The sequence below is a fragment of the Strongylocentrotus purpuratus genome, unplaced genomic scaffold (assembly GCF_000002235.5).
Source record: "Strongylocentrotus purpuratus isolate Spur 01 unplaced genomic scaffold, Spur_5.0 spur5_scaffold_21, whole genome shotgun sequence".
NCBI lineage: Eukaryota > Metazoa > Echinodermata > Echinoidea > Camarodonta > Strongylocentrotidae > Strongylocentrotus > Strongylocentrotus purpuratus.
The window spans coordinates 16,570,389-16,594,342 of NW_022145607.1; the positions used below are offsets into that span (position 1 = coordinate 16,570,389).

At 34.4% G+C, this 23,954-nt stretch overlaps 1 protein-coding gene across 1 annotated transcript; it reads right to left on the reverse strand.

Annotated features, from left to right (window-relative positions):
* Positions 1–1,451: 1,451 nt before the first annotated feature.
* On the reverse strand, positions 1,452–23,733 carry LOC115928214 (protein OSCP1-like). The gene is made up of 9 exons (XM_030995176.1): positions 23,552–23,733; positions 20,258–20,412; positions 19,922–20,089; positions 18,812–18,892; positions 15,607–15,710; positions 14,049–14,259; positions 6,472–6,617; positions 5,872–5,941; positions 1,452–5,009 (listed from the first exon to the last, which is right to left on the reverse strand). Exons 1-9 carry the CDS (start codon positions 23,661–23,663, stop codon positions 4,896–4,898), a joined length of 1,161 nt encoding a protein of 386 aa, XP_030851036.1. The 5' UTR covers positions 23,664–23,733; the 3' UTR covers positions 1,452–4,895.
* Between the last annotated feature and the right edge of the window lie 221 nt (positions 23,734–23,954).

Below are 23,954 nucleotides of genomic sequence, written 5' to 3' on the forward strand. Positions count from 1 at the left end.
GGCGACCGTTATCTCACATTATGAATAGCGCTCCTTACGAATAACGGTCCTTAATTATTAAAGCCTCTATGAATAGTGGCCCCTTTTCGTGATATGACTAGCGATCTTATGACTAGCGATAATTCCGCCAAAGATCGTGGCAGAGCGTTTATAGTCCAATTATGGGGACGCACACCAAGTCTTATTATTTTCCCGAAGTCCCCCCCCCCCCTGACTGAAACCGCCAGTATGTATCGGGCATTTCGTTCAGTTTGAAGCCCCGTTGTGAAGGCACACTGCTAAAAAAATCGTTCAATATCTAAGCTTCTGATGGGAAATTAAAATTAAATTTTTCCCTCATTTCACCCGTTTTTTAACTTCGAGCAAATTTTTATTATTAGATATGAATGTTTTTGTTTATAATCAATACTTTTTTTGATGGGTAATAATACCTTAATACGAATAATGTCGTTTATCCATGGACTCATTAGTATTAAAGGTAAAGACCAGTATTGGAAATGTCCCAATTTCAAAAAATGAAATGGAAGCTCTCATTACCAATCATGTGAAAGAATATGTTTTGACTAATATATGATGATAAAAAATTTGCCGGGAAACCGCCTACTAATTCATATATTTGGTAAATTTGTTTCTCTCATGGTCTGTGAGAGATATAGGGTAGTCCCATATACATCTTTCTGTGTATAGTGCTTGTAACTTAACGAAGAATGGGCCAAATTTCTTATCATTTTGATGATTCCAGAACCTTGCAGATGCTACATGCTAGATGATCAACCTTTTCTGATCGATTCCACAACGTTTCTTTCACAATGCAATCGCATGACCATAACTGGTCTTTACCTTTAATGAGGGCTCTGCAATTAATATGACTTAAGCAATAGACCAGCTCGGAATGTTATGAACCAGAGCAAAATAGGAAATCTATTTATTCAGATGATCATATCTCAGCCCATTCATTTGGTTTTCGACATTCGGACATTATTTTTGATACTCTTTCGTAAAATGAAGAAAAAAAATTGAGAAATTCCAAAAATAGATTTGTGATGACGTCACACTTCTCCACTCTATTTCAAAATTTGTTCTGCAAAGACCTTTATCTGCTCATGCTCAGACTGCAACCGTGAACGGGCTTATTGCCAGGTACCCATTCTCAAAGGACATTAGGGCCCCGGTTCAAATTGAAACCATCTCTAGGATTGACCTCGATGTCATTTTTTTCCAGCATATCTAGAGAATAACAATAAAATAACATTTACTTCATGATAAATTAAAGAGGCGTTATAAAATGTATGTTATTAATAGTACATAAAATGTAGTGACGATTTTGTTTCTTTTTCTAATATGAAATTAAATTCTTCACTTGGCGTTGCCCTCTAATTATCAAGTCCACTGTAATCTAACCATACCATTCATTACTAACACAACACTAACAAAAAGTCACTCACTCTAAATGGTTTTGTTCATAATTTATTAACTATAGAATGCAAGAAGTTTTTTTTACAGTGCCCACTGTAACATTCACTGCACAAACATCATAAAATATATATATTCAGCACATAGAATTGTCCACAATGTCAAATGTTGCCATACATTTAATGTGAAGGATAATAACATATATTTCGACATACAGGCAGTGCTAACCGTATAGTACATATAAATGGTATGTTCTTATAAATACTTAAGATGAAAGTCATATTATTTTACATGGAGATAATGCCCTCACTGCTAAGCAGAGGCTCACATCAAGGGTAATATTCTTTCAAGTGACACCAACAAGCGACAACATATTGAACTCGATCAGAAATATTTCTACCTCTAATCATAATGAACAAAAATCAAGGTGTAAATTTCAGATTATCACATTTGACTTAAAAAGAAAAGCCGAAACAAGATTCTACATGCAATGGATGGATTGATTCAATCGAGATATTTCAAGGTATTGTGACATCATAACAAACTATTGACTACTTGAGTTTTAGCTTTTTATGAAAGATTGAGGAATTTTGAAGGGATAAAAGTAATGTTATGGACTCAACTAGCTCTGTTTGGGAGTAAGAAGAATGTCAACTCATGCGGTAACACAATTAATACCCTCTGGCTCTGGCTCAATAAAGGTACTTCACAGAGCTGAGTTAAGACCAAAGAAAGATCATAAAATCAAGCTAGACATCACCCCATGAACTGGATGGGTTGGAGAAACGCAAGAGACACAAGTAACACTTCAAAGCTGGCAGAAATGAAACAGGAAAAAATAAATCATCTTGGCCCCATTGCATAAAACCTACCATTGATGGTAACTTTACCATCAATGGTAACTACCATGGTAACAGGGCTCAACAGCCAATCAAAATCAAGATTTCCATGGTAGTTACCATTAATGGCGAAGTTACAATCAATGGTAAATTTTGTGCAACGAGCCCCAGATATGGTGAATTCTTTCATGATAAAATAGACATGAGTTAACTTTCCCCTCTGGGAAGGCAGTTGATGGGAACCATGTTAAGTATTCTCAGTGGAATAACCGTTGATAGAAGAGAATGAGGCTTTCTGTCTGGGCAGGAATACACAATTTTGGAATGTTGAATATATATACAGTATATACTTCAAACACCTGTATAAATATATATAGTTTAAGTTATTAACTGACAACAATGCTCAACATAATATCATTGTCATTGTTTCATGAAATGAAATTCAATTTTGGTCCATTGGTAACCATCACTGTATATCATTGTATACAATTAAAAAAGATAGCAATAGCTTCACATGAATATCAATTTGAAGCTACAAGCATTCTTATCAAACAGTACTTTTTAGAATGTCATAAAAGGAAACACAACCTTAAAATGCATATACGATTATTATGATGTTAAAACAAAGTTTCATGACTAAGTTAAACTATGTATCCCGCAATTATTTTGTTCATCACTCAATCCAACTAAAGTGAAAGAACATAAATCTGTTTGGTGCAAGTTGCTATCTTTGGATCGCTTTTAATTGAGAAATATACTCATGGCATTGATTACGATCATCATATCAGAGTGGAAATGCAATGAAAATAAATGAGCAAATTAAATCTACTTTCAATTTCAGAGGACACACAGTTACAATTTAAAGTAATCTAGACCTGGGAAAAATATAAATCTTGTCTCTTTTACATTCCCTTCAGCAGATATATAATATACATGAATAGTTGAAAGTCTATTAATACAGGCAGAAAAGTAACAAAACATTAACAGAAATATCTGTTTCACGTAAGACTACATTGTAAATGCACAAACCCCAACGGACGGTTCTATAGGGTAACTACTATTTAAAACATCACACAAAAGTTACGTGAAGCTTGGAACACTCCACCATCTTCAAAGAAAAATATGTCGCACCCAAAATAATGCATATGAAAAATATAAAACAACAACAAAAACAAAACAAAACAAAATAAAAATAGCCAAAGTTTATGATAGTGATCTACTAAGTTGGTCTTAATAAATGCAAAAAATAATAACATTAAGGAAACAGATCAGTAAGAGTTGATCATATGTTTGCAAAGTAAAAAATTTGCACATTTTAAGCATCCCTCCCATTTACTTTGTACTGAACCTGTCATAAATTTCAATTTTCTTTGTTGAATATTGATGGATTTTTCATACAGGGTTTGTGTAAAAGCATGTGCAATAATTATATCTTAAAGTGCCAGTGTAAATAAATATATTTTCCTTGCAGAAAAATGAGATTTATGACCTTGATGTTCACATGGGTGGAGAGTAGCGATGTGGAGAAAATGCCTCACTCAACGATATTTTGTCTCTGGAGCCAGAAGTGTGTCAAGTCTGTACAAGATTATTCTGTCTCCTAACTGACGATTTCAGTATTAGTACATCTAGTTGTACTATGAAAAAAAAAAAAAACAACAAACAAACATGATGTCTGTTCACAGCCAGAAGGGTGTTAGATCTGTGTTACAGTATGTTAATACCCTTCTGGCTCTATAACAGTCAATATAATCCTCATGACCTATGACCTTGATTAACATTGTATTTACCTTCAAAACAAAACTACTCTCAAATAAAAACCTCTTTGATTTGCATTCTGAACATCAGACATTATTCTTACTTCACAATCATCTACATATAAGTGCATATAATTCACACAGGTTGCAAGAGTGGTAGAAATTCTTAAGTAATTAGCTTTCATATAGCTATAACAAACTGCTAGTACTGTGTTTTTAAAGTGACAGCAACTTGAAAACAAACACTCACACACAAAAAAGGAAAAACAAATTACCACTCCTAGATTTTTGTATAAACATGTATGCAGAATTGACATCGCTCCTAAATTCAAAATGAAATTCATGTCATCTACCAAGTAATGTATACAATATACATTCTACGTTCATCAATTATATGTCCATATAAAATGTGCACGATGCTTTTGTATGAAATGCCAATTTACTATCTAAATTACCCTACATGCACTTGGACAGTCAGAAATATTAGGCAGTGTCTTTCAATACAGAAGCAACATGGTGTACAGCTTTATCAGCTGGTTTCGTGAACAAATATATCTCCTGTATGCGTCTACGGTAGTTCGCGAATCCAGTGACACAACGGCAAGTTTGCAAAAATTGCCAAACAGGCACTGAACAATGATTTTCTTAGAGCCCTTGTGATGAATGTATAAATAGATACGTTGTTGAATCTTGAGACTTAAATAAGAATGACTGAAGTTTTCGATAGCTGGAGCAGCACAAATATCACAAGCAGTCTCATAGAACGATATGATAATAATAATAATAATATTGGATTCTTATATAGCGCACGTATCGATCATCATCATGGCACGTTACAGAATGTATACATCAACATATAATCTTAAAACTACTGTGACCTTTGACCTCATGATGCGCTGTCCATCAATTCTAAAAGGTCATCACCCTTACTGGATGGACCAGAGGCATCGGGTATAGCCATGTCTCCCATTATTCTACTCAGCTCCTCGCTCGTCTGAATCTGGAAAAAGTGACATGTTAAGAAAAACATTATTTCCAGTGTAAACATTTGTGATCATTTCCAGCAGTGTATCAAGGGTACATGAAAATGTATGTGCAAAGTCATTAGCAGATCTGGGGGGTGTTTCACAAAAGATCGTAAGTCGAACTTGACTCTTAGTTAGACTCAAACATTATGGAGTGCCATTTGTAGCCTTAAAATAAAATATATTCAAAAGCGAAAAATTCAAGTATTTTAGACCTTTTATAAATTCCACGTCAAGAACATGAAATCTCCTTGATAATAGAAAATATGAATGATTTGAATCAACATTCTATGCCTTTTGAAAAAACTTTTACAAAATATTTTCATAGAAGCCAACAGCTTTCCATAATTTTAAAGTCCAACTTAGAGATAAGTTCAACTTATTATCTTTGTGAAACAGTCTCAAAGAGAGCACGATAGAAGCAAGCAACCCTCCACTTTCAGAGCAGCTTCCATATATTTGCATTTGTCCCTGTATTTCAAATAGCAAATGAATAGGTGATAAAGATGTATTTCCATTATCAATTACTAGGATGCATAAGTCAACATTCGCCCTCTTTTAATTTATAAACGGATCATTTAACAATAACTTTATAACCCATAAGTTAGATGTTCAGATAGCCAAAATCTTATACCTGTATGTGACCTTTACATTGCAACTTTGCCCATTTTCCTATCTGGAAAATTGACAGTACATGTTTCACATTTCCAGCAATATCTACAATGTAAGAAGCTGACTTTTTAATTTTACCCACAATACTTGTTCACTGATTGATTAATTGATTGATTTATTCTTTTCCCCTTGGAATTCACAGATTTGCGGGGGAGGGGTACCAACCTTTGATGCGTCTATGTTAATGACCTTGACATCATACATGTCTGGTGGAGGACGAGTAGCTGCAAACTTCCTGAAAATTGAAATATATATATCATTAGAAAGAAGGGCATAAAAAATGTCACAATCAAAAGTTTTACAGCAAATTTTTAAACACATTAATAAATTCTGCAAACAATAACAAATTACAGGATCATGTATTGATTAAATTCATGTTCTCTATTACTGACAAGTCCTCTATTAAATTGCTAATTTATAGTTAAAAGCGCTTTATTATTTTAATAACTTGCACATATAATTATATAATTATTTATGGGTCCATTAATTTTAACATTTTGACCCCCCCCCCCCCCCACAAAAAAGGAAAAAAAAAAGAAAGAAAAGGGAAAATAGATTAATGCATAATCCATCCACTTGTATTTGTATCACTTGGAAATGTAGATTGGTAAAGTGGTACAGACTTGTACTCTCCCTTGCCATCAATGCTGAATATCGAACATACTGATCTTTTATTATTCAAGGGTTTTAACACAGATTCATGTACTATCCATCCATTTCTGTTCCATGAAAATGCTTATTGACTTTGAAAAGAAACCGACTCACTCTTCCTCTTCATCCGTATTGAACATGCTGATCCTGAAATCATTTTCTTTGCCAGGACCGCCTGATGATTTCTTCTCTACTGCACCCATCAGATGAGCTAGGAGATTAAGCTCTGCTTTCACCATGGGATTAGGATTAGCTGATGCCTGGAGATTAAACAAGAAATACATGCATGTTAATGCATTTCTCCAGCTTGATGAAGAACTAGATTTTGTGTTTTTAAGACACATTTTGGGGGCAAAAGATGATCCTTACAGTTATATCTTGGACATGGGAATTCTGAGAAAGAACAACCAGAAGTACTTTAAAAGCAGAGTGCACAAATAAAAACATCTGTAACATGAGTTACGAGTTCAAACTGGTTCAGATCTAATTGCTACCTGATTGTGATTCCCATTACTATTGAATCGTATAAAAATTCTACAATTGGCTCTGTATTGTGATCAAATTGTGGTATACCGGTAGTAAAAATCATTCTTCATTCATTCATCACTACAGTGTATCTGGATGTCGCATACTTATCTTTGATCTTTGACCTTATGCTTCATGGACACGAAAAGACAAGAGCAGTACATTTTAAACAAAAATACAACCAGAAGGGAATAAAACAAAACAAAAAGACATTCAACTGATTGCCTTAGGCGCCTTGGATTAATTCTCATGTGCGAGAAGCTGCAGCCTTTTAACCTGAGAGCGCATGCATGAAAACTGTATTGAGTTAACCCGGATGCGCGATTTGCCCACGAAAAGCCGCATTGTGTGTGTCCGAAGACCGTGACGTCTTTTTCAAGCCAGAAAAACCACGATTAATTTTCAACCCATTGAAAGATTCGTCATACTTGTTTAGCTCCCTCTGCGGCTAAACTAAGTTATTTTATCTTAGCTTGAGTTTGTGTCTAATTAGCACTGTACTCTGTATGTTTGGAATGGATCATTATGCACAATCAAAACACCGTTTAAAAGGGTTGTTTACAAATAATAAGACCTGTTTAAAAAAATCAACAAGCTGTTGTATTGTAATGAACTGTTAGCATTTTAAACAACGTTTTATCTGTGTATATATAACCGAATGAATATTTAAAAAGTAGATTTTTTTCGGGGAGGTAACTTGGAGGTGTCAATCTAGACACACGGGTTACGGGAGCCCCATTCAAATTTAATTCTCCAGCAATTCATGGAAATAAAGACTAGTGTTTTTTTTCTCTCTCGCCGGTATAAACAATTGCGTGCTGGCCATAAAGCCAATGTGTTGATTCATGAATTCCTGTTTGGAGACTATGCTATTTCATTGTCATTTAACTCATAGAGGCAAAACACATTTTACGAAAGGTTTTAAATATTTTTTTTTCTTTGAACTTGGTATAAAGCCCTCTCCAAAGAATATATTTCCTCTTGCTCCTGTTCATCTCTTTTCCTCCCTCTCTTCTCTTTCTCTCTCTCTTTTCCCTCTCTTTTGTTTCTTCACTGGCCACCCATTATGGGTGCAGTCTGGCTCCTTATCCGCATTCTGCCCCGTGCCCCTCTCCCCCCCCCCCGTACGCTAGTGTTTCTCCGGCTTATTATTATCATTATAATAATCATCATCATATTATTATTATCATTATTTAGATGGGGAGGGTGATGAATAATGAAAGGAAAGCAATGAATTATAAAAATTCGTTTATAATCGTTTAGAATTTTGGGTTGATTTTACTCTTCCATTCAATAAATCTCATTAAAATGTGAAAACTGCACTCATTATTTTTTCTTCCTCCCTCCCCCAAGTATACTAATGTGTATTCGTTTTTTTTTGTTTTTTTTGTTAGGTGGGGGTAATGGAAGGAAGGTAACAAATCATTGATTGACATTCGTTTAGAAATTTGCGTTAATTTTGCTCACATCACAAACGAAATCTTATTAAGATAAATCAATACTCTTGCACAAGATTCAAGATTACGATTCAAGATACTTTATTTCTCCAATCGTGCAAAATATAAACTAACATTATCAATTGCTCCTGTTTGTTGTACTTTCATATTACTCATTATCAGCGCCCAAAATACACGGGGCGATGGGCAATTCGCCCCCGTGAGCTCCATAATTGCCCCCGTCAGGTTGCCCACGGGGACGATTGCAAAATTAAAAGTCGCCCCCGTGGAATTATAAAATAAAGATTATCTTTTCTTATATAACTTTAACACAAAATGAGTTTCAATTTTCAAACCTTAAACCAATGAAATGGAACTTAGATGGCGCTTTCTCTCCCATCTCTATGTATTACCGATACAAACAACAACGACAGCTAATGCGGCCGTCAGCAGTGGCTATACTGCGCCGGTAGTACCGATGTGCACGCCGACGCCCAATATCTGCTGGAGCTGGAGACGATAGCGCAAGGACTGAAACATGAAGAAGTTTTTTGTTGTGAAAAGAATTCTCTGAAATATGGTTGTTCTAAAAGAACAACAAATAATGTAACTCGACCAATAAATAAATATTGAGAAGAAGATCAGCAAAGATGTTGCAGGGACGTTTCGTTGTACCGTTCTCGAAAAACAATCCTCCTCTGAATTCATTTTACCCCCCCCCCCTCCCGTCCGCGCAAAGCACAGAAGCTTTGAAGTTTCATTAAATCAGTAGAGAAAGAAGACAAAAATATGAAAATAATATTTTGCCTTGATTAAGAAAAATTGAAAATTGTATCAGTATTAAACAGGGAGAAGGAAAGGGGAGGAAATTTATCAAAACAAACATTGAAGAATCCAATTTAGTGTTCTTTCGTGATGCATAAGAATGAAAGTACATACAAAGGTGAAATAATAACTTGAAGAGCGATGATGAATCAATTCTTTGACGTTGTTTGATTGAATAAAAATTAATGAAACAATTATGGTCTGAAGGTCATATATCTTCGAATATTAGAAAGTTTCATCCACCATCATGCTGTTGAACACTATTTGCAATTTAATTTTAATGCGGTGACTTGTCGGTTACGAGCAGAAGGTCATTTCAGGCTTCTATATTCTATAATACTATCAACAGATATCTGGATAGAGACACTTCAAGCTACGAGAAAGTATATCATCATCTCACAGAATTCTACTCGAACACCGCATCGAAATTCTTTTCACCCTTTTTTTCTTCTTCCTCTTTTTTCGGTCCCTTTTAGCTCTTGTTGACAGGAAAATTGCAACTGATATCCCCCTTCTTTTCTTTACTTCTTCCTTAATTTTCCTTCCCTCTATCTCCTCTTCAGTGACTGGTCCCTCAGAAACTAGTGCTAAGCCAGTCACAGAGAATTCATGATTTCAACTGATGCCTGTTAGTGCATTGTACATTTGATTTTTCTTCACATTTCATTTAAAAATCTTTTCATATTTGATCAATATGGTGCATTGGCATATGGGCTACGGTTGGAGCGTTGGATGCGTTGAACAGCGTTGGTGTATTATGTGGATTTATCATATTCATATTCTGAATATTTTCAGCGAATTGAATAATATTGAAAAGGATGCAATTCATGGTTGTACTCGATAATTCTCACTTAACATATTATCTCTCTCTCTCTCTCTCTCTCTCTCTCTCTCTCCCTGTCTTGCATAAAGAAAATATGAAAATAACGTTTTGCCTTGATTAAGAAAAATTGAAAATTGTATCAGTGTTAAATAGGGAGAAGGAAAGGGGAGGAAATTAATCAAAACAAACATTGAAGAATCCAATTCAGTGTTCTTTCGTGATGCATAAGAATGAAAGTACATATACAAAGGTGAAATAATAAATTGAAGAGCGATGATAAATCAATTCTATGACTTTGATTGATTGAATAAAAAATAATGAAACAATATGGTCTGAAGGTCATATATCTTCGAATATTAGAAAGTTTCATCCACCATCATGTTGTTGAACACCATTTGAAATTTAATTTTAATGCGGTGTCTTGTCGGTTACGAGCAGAAGGTCATTTCAGGCTTCTATTTTCTATAATACTATCAAAAGATATCTGGATATAGACACTTCAAGCTACGAGTCAGAAAGTATGTCATCATCTCACAGAATTCTACTTGAACACCGCATCGAAATTCTTTTCACCCTTTTTTTGGTCCCTTTTAGCTCTTGTTGGCGGGAAAATTGCAACTGATATCCCCCTTCTTTTCTTTACTTCTTCTTTAATTTTCCTTCCCTCTATCTCCTCTTCAGTGACTGGTCCCTCAGAAACTAGTGCTAAGCCAGTCACAGAGAATTCATGATTTCAACTGATGCCTGTTAGTGCATTGTACATTTGATTTTTCTTCACATTTCATTTAATTTTTTTTTTCATATTTGATAAATATGGTGCATTGGCATATGGGCTAGGGTTGGAGCGTCGGATGCGTTGAACAGCGTTGGTGTATTATGTGGATTTATCATATTCATATTCTGAATATTTTCAGCGAATTGAATAATATTGAAAAGGATGCAATTCATGGTTGTACTCGATAATTCTCACTTAACATATTCTCTCTCTCTCTCTCTCTCTCTCTCTCTCTCTCTCTCCCTGTCTTGCATAAAGAAAATATGAAAATAATATTTTGCCTTGATTAAGAAAAATTGAAAATTGTATCAGTGTTAAATAGGGAGAAGGAAAGGGGAGGAAATTAATCAAAACAAACATTGAAGAATCCAATTCAGTGTTCTTTCGTGATGCATAAGAATGAAAGTACATATACAAAGGTGAAATAATAAATTGAAGAGCGATGATAAATCAATTCTTTGACGTTGATTGATTGAATAAAAAATAATGAAACAATATGGTCTGAAGGTCATATATCTTCGAATATTAGAAAGTTTCATCCACTATCATGTTGTTGAACACTATTTGCAATTTAATTTTAATGCGGTGACTTGTCGGTTACGAGCAGAAGGTCATTTCAGGCTTATATATTTTATAATACTATCAACAGATATCTGGATATAGACACTTCAAGCTACGAGTCAGAAAGTATATCATCATCTCACAGAATTCTACTCGAACACCGCATCGAAATTCTTTTCACCCTTTTTTTCTTCTACCTCTTTATTTGGTCCCTTTTAGCTCTTGTTGGTGGGAAAATTGTAACCGATATCCCCCTTCTTTTCTTTACTTCTTCCTTAATTTTCCTTGCCTCTATCTCCTCTTCAGTGACTGGTCCCTCAGAAACTAGTGCTAAGCCAGTCACAGAGAATTCATGATTTCAACTGATGCCTGTAAGTGCATTGTACAATTTGATTTTTCTTCACATTTCATTTAAAAATCTTTTCATATTTGATAAATATGGTGCATTGGCATATGGGCTATGGTTGGAGCGTTGGATGCATTGAACAGCGTTGGTGTATTATGTGGATTTATCATATTCATATTCTGAATATTTTCAGCGAATTGAATAATATTGAAAAGGCTGCAATTCATGGTTGTACTCGATAATTCTCACTCAACATATTCTCTCTCTCTCTCTCTCTCCCTGTCTTGCATAAAGAAAATATGAAAATAATATTTTGCCTTGATTAAGAAAAATTGAAAATTGTATCCGTGTCAAGTAGGGAGAAGGAAAGGGGAGGAAATTAATCAAAACAAACATTGAAGAATCCAATTTAGTGTTCTTTCGTGATGCATAAGAATGAAAGTACATACAAAGGTGAAATAATAAATTGAAGAGCGATGATAAATCCATTCTTTGACGTTGATTGATTGAATAAAAAATAATGAAACAATATGGTCTGAAGGTCATATATCTTCGAATATTAGAAAGTTTGATCCACCATCGTGTTGTTGAACACTATTTGCAATTTAATTTTAATGCGGTGACTTGTCGGTTACGAGCAGAAGGTCATGCAAGCACCTACCTCATAATCCGCCCTTCTATTGTTCGAGTTTATAACCATGACAACGAACTCTACCTTTGGCCACGTTCATTGTTCCTCTTACGTAACATAGATGTAGATAGGCCTCAGACATAACTCTTTACGTATAATCATTCTATATACCGGTAGGTCTAAAATGCTTTCTAATATTTTGTGTCGTTTTTGTTTGTATATAATTTGTCAATAATAGTGTGTAATACACACTATTATTGTCAAAATTTGCCAATACTACCAAACTATTACGTTTTCCCTATCATCTTCCGCTCTAGAATCCTATTATTTATTTATTTTTATTTGTTGGGTCCTTTTCATATTTTTCTTGTCTCTCTCTCTCTTCAAGATTTCTTCTGTTTTTGTAGGGGTATTTATGCTGTTAATTTTTTGTATAAATAAAAGAGAAATCGTTATTCTTTCTCTTATAATGTTGTCCACCTTCTTCTATAGATAACCCTTTTGTGCTAAAGTATAATGTCCGATGTATATAACTTCTGTCAATAACATACAATGAACGTATAATTTTATTTTGATGCAACAGAGATTTTTATTTTTATTTAGGAGTACGTCGAATTGTGATCTCATTTAAAACCTTTGTACACGGCAAGCGCGGGTACAGCCTTGGCCTTATATGGTCATTGACGCCTATTCATGGTAACGGGCCTATTATTGAAAAGCTTATATATAGGATTTCCCGGCCAAATTCGCGCGTTTGTCATTCAAATTCATTTACTTTGCATTTAAGTTAGCGCAGATCGGCTTTGCTATGCCAATTATCATTCAATTTTCCAGTTTTTGTATTTAATTTAGGATTTTGGTCGAAGGGTTTTATAGATCTGTCATTCAATTTAAAAACTGCTCAACTAGCATTCAAATTAATATTCACTTGTCGAAGCGTAATTTTTATCATTCAAATTAACACCTGTCATTCGATTCGTAATATTTTTATATTTTTTACTTTGTCAATACATTAAAAACTATAATTGTCAAAACTTGGCAATATATTCATAAAGCATCTTTACATAAACATGCTCAAAACGCTTTTTACATTTGTAAAAAAAAAAACAACTAATTATTATGCTCTCCAAGTAATACTTACAAACTATTTTGTGTTCCCTATATCATCTTTTTAAAGAGCGAAAGAGAGAGAAAGACAGACAGATAAACAAATATATATATATAGAGAGAGAGAGAGAGAGAGAGAGAGAGAGAAAGTTGGGTCCATCGTATAGTCTGTACTGTATTATGCTATTTTGTCTCCAACCCTCCCCCCCCAAAAAAAAAATAGCAGGGGACGCGGAGCGTTTTTTAGAGTAGGGGAGGGGGGGGGGGGGAGGTCTGAGCATGCGAACAATCTATAAACCCCTTTTTCAGAGCTTTTATGAAACGTGTCTACTAAAAAAAAAAGCCCCAGCCACCCGCTTCCGCGGCCCCTGCATAGTTTGAGAGTTACATATTGGCATATAGAGGGCGGTCAACTGGTATCGCTTGAAAGCATTATGAGTAGGTCACGCTCCGTTGTGGAATCGTTGGACCGTATGCTTCTTTATGAGGGATTTTCGCATGCGCTTTTTGAATAGAGGGGTTCGGACGATTGTGGCTTTCACGCAAACTAGGCCGCGTTGCATAAAGCCGCGTGATTACTGCCACTCGAATTGATCCAAGGCGCCTTAATTATTTTCTATCAAGTCTCCCGCTTGAAAAGCCTGAGAGCACCATATACTCACATGTTCTGCGGATGCTTTTGATTTGTTCCTGCTGCTTGAGTCGCCCATGACCGTTGCCTCTCCCGTCTTGGCCGAGCAGTACATGTTCCTACCTAGCTTGATGACCCGGTCACCTTCCATCTCAAATGACCCCTCCTTGAAGGACGCAACGTACCTTCCTTGGAATGAAAACTCTTCCGTCTCGACCTGCTTCCCATCACGGTTGAAATATCTATCAAAGGAGACAAGAAAGTGAACATTTCCAAGCAAATTTACCAAAAATCCCTCTTTCTATATTAAGGGAAATATTACCTGTCTTAATGGCCACCTTCAAAAGATCCCCCACTGAAAACTTGCCTTTTCCCCCAGTCATCTATGTGATCTACTTCCTGTGAGACTGTACATTTTTTGTCCTCTTTTCATATATTTGTATTTTGTAAGTGCTATGGTACTTTTTGTTTTTAGCGCTAGTAAATATTTGATATTAGTATCATCAGTAATGTAGATTGGAAAAGTGTCATGAGTTTGTCATAAAATGACGTTAATTTAATACAAGGAAATAATGTCATTCCATGACATTGAGTGAGTTCAAGTGGTTCCATATATCTTATTTTTTTGGTAGTATTTATAGCAATCAATGCATAATACATGTAATAATATTTAACACTGTTTAGAATCTGATAAAGCACTACTTTTGAACTAATCTAGGCACTTTATACATTATCCTGGACATTAATTGGATCGAAATGTATGTGAGAATATAATATGCAAACTTTGAAGATTATTATCAATTCAATCAAATCAAATGTCACTTCTAATCACTAATCTGTGTGTTTGAGATACAAAAACTGTGAAATGCGATACACTTAAAATTGCTTACCGTAATTAACTGTGTATTAACCGCACCTTTTTGCCACCAAAAAAAATTCAAAGTCGGGGGTGCGGCTTATACACGGTACACCATTTTTTTTTTTTAAAGTTTCGATTTATGCCCCTCCACCTGGCGCTATGCCTGGCAATGTCTCCCAGCTCGGTAATCGGTGTGTTGACTCACCACTCGGAAACTAGAACAAAACTCAAATTTGTCTGTCATCTTGGTTTGAAAGTAATCTTTCTGATAGATCTCAATATGTAGTTTGTAATAATAATTCCTCCAATTTTTCTTCTATTACATGGTGTACCACAAGGTTCAATCCTAGGTCCTCTACTGTTTTTTAATTTACACTAATGATCTTACACAAAAGAAAAAAATCTTGGCAAATTTTTTTTTTTTTTTTTTTTAAGGGCGAAAAAGAGGGGTGCGGTTAATACACGAGGGCGGTTTTATACAACGTTAATTAAGGTAGGTTTAATACAGAGGCATATACATGTACATGAACAACCCTTATTTAGAAAGATCTGAGAATTCAACAATCTAGGTCCTGTTTTATATAAAACTTGTTATCATAACAAATGCTAAATTTCTACGACAAATTTGTTTTCACCCAATCAAATGCCACAATTTCAGTTGTACCTTGTTATTGATTTAAAACAAGTCTTATCAAATAGTGCTCTCGATTGTTTAAAGATTCATACAAACCTGATGGTTCCTGGAATCTCGGTGCCATAGGGGACAGTGCCGCCCAGAGAATGAACAAACCTGCCATTCGAACTCTGCACTTTCTCTTTCAAGAATATTGACACCTAAAAAAGAAAAGAAATAATTATAGTTTGATCTTGTAAGCCAGCTTCATAATATAACACATTGTTCATGGATGTTCCGCACATAATTATTATGTGTGTGATTAAGCCATTAGGACTCTGCTCTTTTTCTTTCAAAAATATTGACATCTGAAGAAGAAAAAAAAAAAAGTTTAATCTTCTAAGAAAGCTTTAAAATATAACACATGTATACATTATACATCGATGCTCTACACATAACTAGTACAGTACAGTGTACCGGTACATGTACACATGTATGTGCGTGATTTACTGTATACATGTTGAATGATGCATGATACTGCATATTTGCCAAAATGTCAAAGTATCGTCATGAAAAATTGATCCATGCTGCATTATAATTGAAAGAGCACACCTTGCTGATAGTATTCAGGGTATTCATTAATTATACACTACATGTACAGAGTGTGCAGGTACAGGTGTATAATAAACTCACTTGCACATAACTGTACACCATATCACCCCCCACCCCCCCGAGCGAATTTTCAGCCGGCACGATTTTCAAATTTTTGGGAGCAAAACAAATAATAATAATAATTAGTGCCTCACTACCCCCCCCCCCCCCCCCCTCCCACTGAGCAAAATATTGGCCAGCATGATTTTCATATTTCAGCATACTAAATTTCAAGTTGATTTCAAATTTGGGCCCCCACCCCTAAGAAATCCTGGATCCGAGCCTGCCTACATGTACTGTACAGTTGTAGATAAAGCTACATGTACAGTACATATCCCATCCACAGCTCAGAGTTGAACTAATTTAATGTACCAATATCAACAAGGACACTTGTGTGCATTGCCAATACAGCAAGGTCTCCTCTAGCGGTACACACAAATCTACCCATCCACAACCATTGGCGAAGAATGGAGACTCCTTGATACAATTAAACCTCAAATTGACCCTTAATTAGCATCGACCTTTCATTAGCTGATGTCTACCAATTCATTCATGATTGTTTACCCTAGAAGTTAATTATGATTAACACTCTGAATAGCCACTGGAGGCCTATGGATGAATACATGAGCGGTAGAGTAATTACATGTAACTGTATTAGACAGCTGCCTACAATTAACAGACAATGGTGTTGATGTTCGCTTAACAAATCTTTAAGAAAAAGATGAAAACATTATCCCCAGAGCTACATGTTCATTTAAATTTCCACCAGCAATTCAATTTTGTTGACGGTAAGCTTCACTAATGTTTCAGTTTTACTGAATCTTTTTATACTTTATTTATATTGATTCACATGTATTTTCTTCTTAATTCTATACCATTCTCTATATTTTTCACTCCTCTAAACATTATTTTCTAGAAATTTCTACTTACCGGTATCCTTTTTTTCTCTCTCTACAGTATGTTTATTTTCTAGTACTATTTTCATGCTCCACATCATACAATGTTGTAAAATCATTATTAAAGAGACAACTTCATGTGCATGTACATTGTACATACAATATCAAATAATCAAAAATATTAGATGTGAAATTGATGTGATCATAAATTACTGAAGAGCATTTTAACAACAGCAGTCAGCACTCAGCACAATGAAATACATTTATCAAAGTGATCATGACATGTATTCCAGCGATACATGGACACCCATAATTAATATTTCTACCGTAATCATTGATGCATTACAATCCACTCAGGACTATTCAGACTTCAACCCTGAGCATTTATTAATTAGAGAAATGTCAAGACCATCCATTCATCATCCGAGGCTCTACAAAAAACAGGCTCATCTCATCTGCCTGGGTACTTAAATAGCTTTTTGTTACCATGGCAACAACCTACAAAATCGATATGGTGTGCAGTGAAGGAAAAACAATTCATTTTGTTGTATATGTAGTATGTTTTTGCAGGTTTCCAGACCCATAGTGTAACTGAAATAATTACTGTAATGAATTTCACCTCCTGAAAAAAACCTGAATTCAGGCATAGATGGATTTGCCCTTTTGTATTTTTACTATTTATGAAAATTTAATGACTTTTACGATTTTTAGCATCTGAAACAGAGCACAGATGCAATATGAGCTTTTGTGGATATTAAAACATGTACTGTACATATAGTGTACATACAGTATACAGCCAGAACTATCCATTGAACTAAATGAACAATTTTAGGTCTGATCACAAATGACAGCACTCTTTGAAAAGCAATTGACATTTCCAATCATGGAATGAAACACATTTTACTATGCATTATATTTTTCAATCAAAATCAAATCTCAAGAAAAAACAATGTTCACCAACAACAAAATGTAACTTTAAATACCAAACAGAACATTGTTAAATGTTCAAATTCTTTATATTTCTTCCAAAATGTATACCAAATACACATTGACATCAATTATTATGTACTATGCATGTAAGGCAATTGTATGAAAACAAAGTGATCATATACTACAGTACATGTAGTATAAATTGCTTTTTTTTAAATAGAATTTCACAGTTCATGATTGTACTATGTGAATGACTTTTGATAGTTTTTTATCTCGATTTTCTGCATTTCTGAATGTTTCTTACCATCTCCCCTCATCTGTATTGATAAGGACCCCCTTTGTATGTCTCTCTGTCTGTCTCTCTCTCTCTCTCTCTCTCTCCTTCTCTCTCTCTCTCTCTCTCTCTCTTTCTCATCACTCCAACTCTCCCTCTCCTACACCTCTCCCTTTCTCTTTTTTTTTTTTTAAACAAAAATTTGAATTTGATCAATGAATTTGTATGAAATGTCTATACATGTATGTTTGGTTTTTGACTTATGTCATATTTTGTGTTATTTGAATTTGAATTGCAATTGTATTGTATCTTCGTGAAATGAATCGCAATTCAGACATTGGCTGCATGATCTTTTAATAAACCATTACTATTCTATTCTATACATGGAAAACAAGTAATTCATATAATTTTCTAAATTACCGCACTACAGTTGACCAACAAATAATCTGATTAAAACCAGAAAAATGTTACCTTTATAAATAAAAACTGATATGAGTTACCTGAACATTAAAATGTAAATGTATGTACTGTTTAGTGGAACATAATGTAACAGCTTTAATGTTCAGCTTACCCTAATATGCATGTCTTGAAAGAAGCCTAGAAGCGTCTGTCGTATTAGCTGGAACTCTCCCAATGTTACAAAAGTAAACGTCTGATGAAGTCAAAGACAGGAAGAAAAACAAAATTCACAATTATATTTTAACAGATAAAACAATTTGATACAATTTGATAGACTATCAAACATACTGGTACACGTAAAATCCTTAATATTATCAGCAACATATCTACATGTACATTGTAGAATGATTAAAGTCTTTAGAAATGATTTGAGTGCCAAACAATTAAGGCACTTGTCTGTTATCTTCATCAAATCTTGATAAAAATCATAATTTAGAGTTAATAAGGCATTTTGTATCTTATTCCAGGGACTCTACAAGTAAGCATTACACTAATTACAAACCAAGCTAAAAATGGATTAAACATCTGTAATAAAGAAAGAAAGATGTTACATTGACTAAACTTTTGATCAACTCATTCAACTGCCATAATAAAACTGTTTCATTTGTAATTAAGGAGTGATTAATAATAACACATTAGAAATGTTGTTTTCAAAAATGTCCCCAATTAAGCTATGACTCAAGAATCTTTGAACAAGTAGTTGATGATGATGATGATGATGATGATGATGATGATGATGATGATGATGATGATGATGAAAATGAAGATGTTGATAATGATAATAATAATGATAATGATAATGATAATAATGATTGATAACGATGATGATGATGAATGAAGACAAAGATGAAGATGATGATGATGGTGGTGGTGGCGATGATGATGATGAATGTTTAATGAAGATGATGACAATGGCAATAATCATGATGATTTATACATGTAGCAATAATATAATGGTGCCACATTTCTGTTAGACATTCAAATTGCATTCTCCTTCTATTTTAACTAATAAGATTACGCATCTGCTTGAATTGACACAATCTTGTATGCATGGCCTGTATATTTTGAATGATTATGAATCCAAAATAATATGCGTAATCTTATTAGTCAAATTAGAAGGAGAATGCAATTTGAATGTCTATAACAGAAATGTGGCACCATCATTAACGTAAAGTAGAAACAAGAGCGGTCAAAAGAGGGATCCTTGCGGGACACCACATACCTTCAAGAGCAGACGACAAACGCCCTCTACGCCAGCCTTGAGGGTAGGATTATCACAGACGAAGCTACGGATAGCGTCCATGTGGTTGAGAGTGACAAGTAGGATATCCTTAGGTCTCAGACAAAGTGAGATCTGGTACTTGACAGCCATGGTCATCAGGTCATACAACTAGAAACAAAAATTGTATATAAAATGTGGTTTACAGTGATTTTTAAGGCTTACATGTATATATCATAAATACCGGTAATGCTTAAATGCTTTCAAAACGTGTACATGCAATGTACATGTTTAATTACAAAGTACATTCAAAATTGAGTTAAAAAATATTTATCCTACCTTGTCCATACTAGCGGTGTTTAGTCTCATGATGGAGGCATGGGCCAGACGATCAAACACAGTCCTCATCGCTTTCTTAGAGTAGATATCCTGAGGTTTGAAGAGCTCCCCCACAAAGCGTTGGTTGAACATTGTCTTCACAATGTCATGCATCACTAAAGAAATAAAAACATCAAACTTTTACTTTCTTAAAGATACTACAGTGTGAGTCCAAAAAAGTTCACACCTAGAAAATTGCTAATTATTTTAAAAGTCATCTACATGTATGAACAGTAAATTATTATACATCCTATGAAAGAGTGTTTTATCCCAAATCGTTCAGTATCATTTTTGTGTGGTACATGTACTGTACATGTATGTGTTCATGCTTGGATGAACAGGAGGCATTGTTTGCGAGAGTGCAAAAATCGATTTGGGATAAAACACTCTTTCATAAGATGTAAAATAATTTACTGTTCATAGATGATTCTTAAAATAATTAGCAATTTTCTAGGAGTAAATTTTTTTTTTACTCACACGGCATGTCCCTTTTGATGTCATATACATGTATTTTAAACGTTAGCAGTGTCCTAATATCTTTCTTAAGGGAAGTTCTCAATTAGCATTATCTGTCAAATGCCGTTAGAATTTAATCTTTTCATTTTTGGGGCCTGCAAATGGGGCATAGTTCATTTAATACACTTTAACTAGTGTGTATAATTTATGCATGGACCATTTGAGGTAGGGTTCATAATTTATGCATGTTTCCCTCCAGAAACCATGGCAACTACATGTACTGCTGTACATGTGAGCTATTGGTTCCATGATCTTAGATTGGCAAGCTGTTATGTACATGGTGTCTATTGATTCACATCCTAATCCTAATACCACATTACCAATACATGTACATGTACATCTAAATCTTACAAGGGCAATCCAACTTTGGAAGGAGTCCAATTGTATGAAAGTAGAAAAACAAGAGAAACAAAATTGGTCCAATAATAAGGAGTTATGAATATTTGAAATATGAGATTACTACATGTAAATCTTTGCAAATCTTAGAGTGGCAATTTGGTCAATGGATTGTGATAAAGTCATAGACAACTCTACCGTTTGTTGTGTTAAAAATATAATTTATTGTGATTTTATCCTAAGTGCTTTCTTCCTTGGCCTTGGGGCACTGTTCAAAATGTATTATGGATAGCATAATATTATAATAAATATAAGTCCCATATTTTGACAAAAATGACATTCTAGTCCTCCTTTGTGTTGAAAGAATTGGGGAAGTTTTCCAGCACTATGTCACAGTAAACACCTACTTGAAGTGTATGCTGTGTACACATGTACAAATGTAGATTGATTGATTGATTGATTTTATTCGTCAAGTATAGTACAATGAATGCATACATGAAGCAAAATGAAACGAGAAGATACATTGACAGGATAACCCATGAAAGCCGGAAAAGGCTTATTTCCAACGGGGTCCTATGTGACATAGTGATAACAACTTTTCAAAATTCACAACTTTCTTCTTCTTTTTTTCAATTTCAATCAACTGACATACACTGTAAGGAGAAATAGAAATAGAAAATGATAGAATGATATCTAAAGATAACATAAAAAAGACCATAATGAAAAGAAGAGAAGATGAAAGGAGAAAAAACAAAGATCAGTATATGTATAGGGAAAGAAAGTTTAGAGTATTAAAGTTTTTGAGCACTATGTCATGCAGTAAACCCCTATTCAGCCTACATGTAGTATATAAAATGCACATGCTGTATATTGACATAGTGATAACAACTTTTCAAAATTCACAACTTTCTTTTTTTTTTGGTTCAATTTCGATCAACTGACATACACTGCAAGGAGAAATAGAAATACGGTAGAAAACGATAGAATGATATCTAAAGATAACATAAAGAATAACATAATGAAAAGAAAAGAAGATGAAAGGGGGAAAGATAATTTAGAGGGGAAAGATAAAAGAAAAGATGAACAAAAAAACAATAAAGCCAAGGAAGAGTAAAAAAAAAAAAGAAAATGATTCATGGATAAAAACAAAGAATAACATACACACAAATTGAATAGTAGATTATACTACAGAATGATACATATTTATAAAGAAAAGTTAATGTAAAAGAAGAGAAGAAAAACAAAGAATAACAAAATAGAAAAGTAGAAAAAATATTAGAAAGATAAAAATAAAGAATAGCATAAAAATTATTAAGGTAGTGGAAGATAAGACAGGGAAGATTAATCATTACGAATTAAAGGGTGATGAATTATAGAATGACTATAAAGCCTAGGTACAATCCATTGATGTATCAACTTCAACTGTCTACAAAATAAAGAAAGAAAACAAAAAGTAAAATCAAATAATTTACGATTGCAACTGATAGAAACTCTGATAGAAACTCTAATCACGGAAGAATCCTGGATCGATGAACAGGCTTAGACCTACAACATCGTGTATTAAAGTAAGTAAGTAAGTAAGTAAGATACAAAACTAAGAGTCTATATAGGTCTACTAATCGTTGATCCATGTTTAAAATGAATTATTCAATTAGCCTTTTATTAAACATAGATCTAATCTAGATCTAGATCCAAAACAAGTCTGACAAGTAACAAAAAAAAACAACAACACAAACAGCAAGAAATTGAATATTTTTCTTTCTATATTAATTAATTAAAGGGAGTGCATCATGGCAATTACTAGTTAACGCCATCGATGTCATCTTTTGGACAACTGCACGTAAACGAATGGACTTGATTAACTGGGTCAGCGCGCTAGCGTTCGCGAAACAGACCAATGTTCTCCTCACGGTTTGGTTTCGCATATATGTTGCACGCACATGAATGCTGCAATCGCATCGTCTGTAGTCGTATGATACCTGATTGGCCCCCGGTAGGGCCATGGGGAAGACACATAGTCTAGTCATGACACACTCCCTTTAAGTCAGGAAAGTCTGATCCAGGCTCAAACTTCAAAGTTAAACAAACATAAAGGGTGGGTCCAGTTTCCAAAAAAGGAACAGCCTTGGTCTGGACCTGATCATAGAAACCTGACATTATAATCATGATGATGAGACCTATCAAATAAGAACGTTGATAATATTAATGAGACCCCACTCATATGTTGAGTGGAGGCCGGCTGCATTGCAGTCATCTTGCAAATGTTGATTACGACCCAGGCCAGGCCAGGCCAGGGCCCAGGCGCATAGTGCATAGTGCCGTGCAGACCCGCGAGGTGAGAAGGCCAACGCTGTGTGTGGCTATGCCTATGGCGCAGCGCAGCGCGGCGGGGATCTTGCCTACCTTTACGTGCTTTATCCGCGGGAATATTCTGAGCTCGTAGTCGCTGATCCAAAATATACAACATTTCACCTCCAAGGTTGATGAATAGAACCGGTAAAGCCCGTTGAGACATTTTTACGATTTATAGTTCCATGGATATAGGGGAAATATGATTTTATTAGAGATCTAAAGACGTGATTCGGCGTCGGTATCCCTGGATATATTTACAAAGTCTCGTTCGCTTAACGATATTCTGATAAAATAATTAATATGAGTATAAAATATATAACGATATTAAATACATTTATAATAACTATTTTACAACCTAATTTATTTGTTTTCGATTTTAAATTTTAATTAAATTTTATTTGTAAACATATTAAATATATGATCATTAACATTTTAATAAATATTCAGGCCAGCC

What these genes read in the sequence shown, in the direction of transcription:
- LOC115928214 (XM_030995176.1), bottom strand. Translation starts at nt 23,663, where the DNA reads ATGTCTCAACGGGCTTTACCGGTTCTATTCATCAACCTTGGAGGTGAA. An exon ending in ACACCGCTAGTATGGACAAG is followed by an intron (nt 20,090 to 20,257) that starts GTAGGATAAATA and finishes TTTTGTTTCTAG; the next exon opens with TTGTATGACCTGATGACCAT. An exon ending in AATACGGATGAAGAGGAAGA is followed by an intron (nt 5,942 to 6,471) that starts GTGAGTCGGTTT and finishes TTCAATTTTCAG; the next exon opens with GAAGTTTGCAGCTACTCGTC.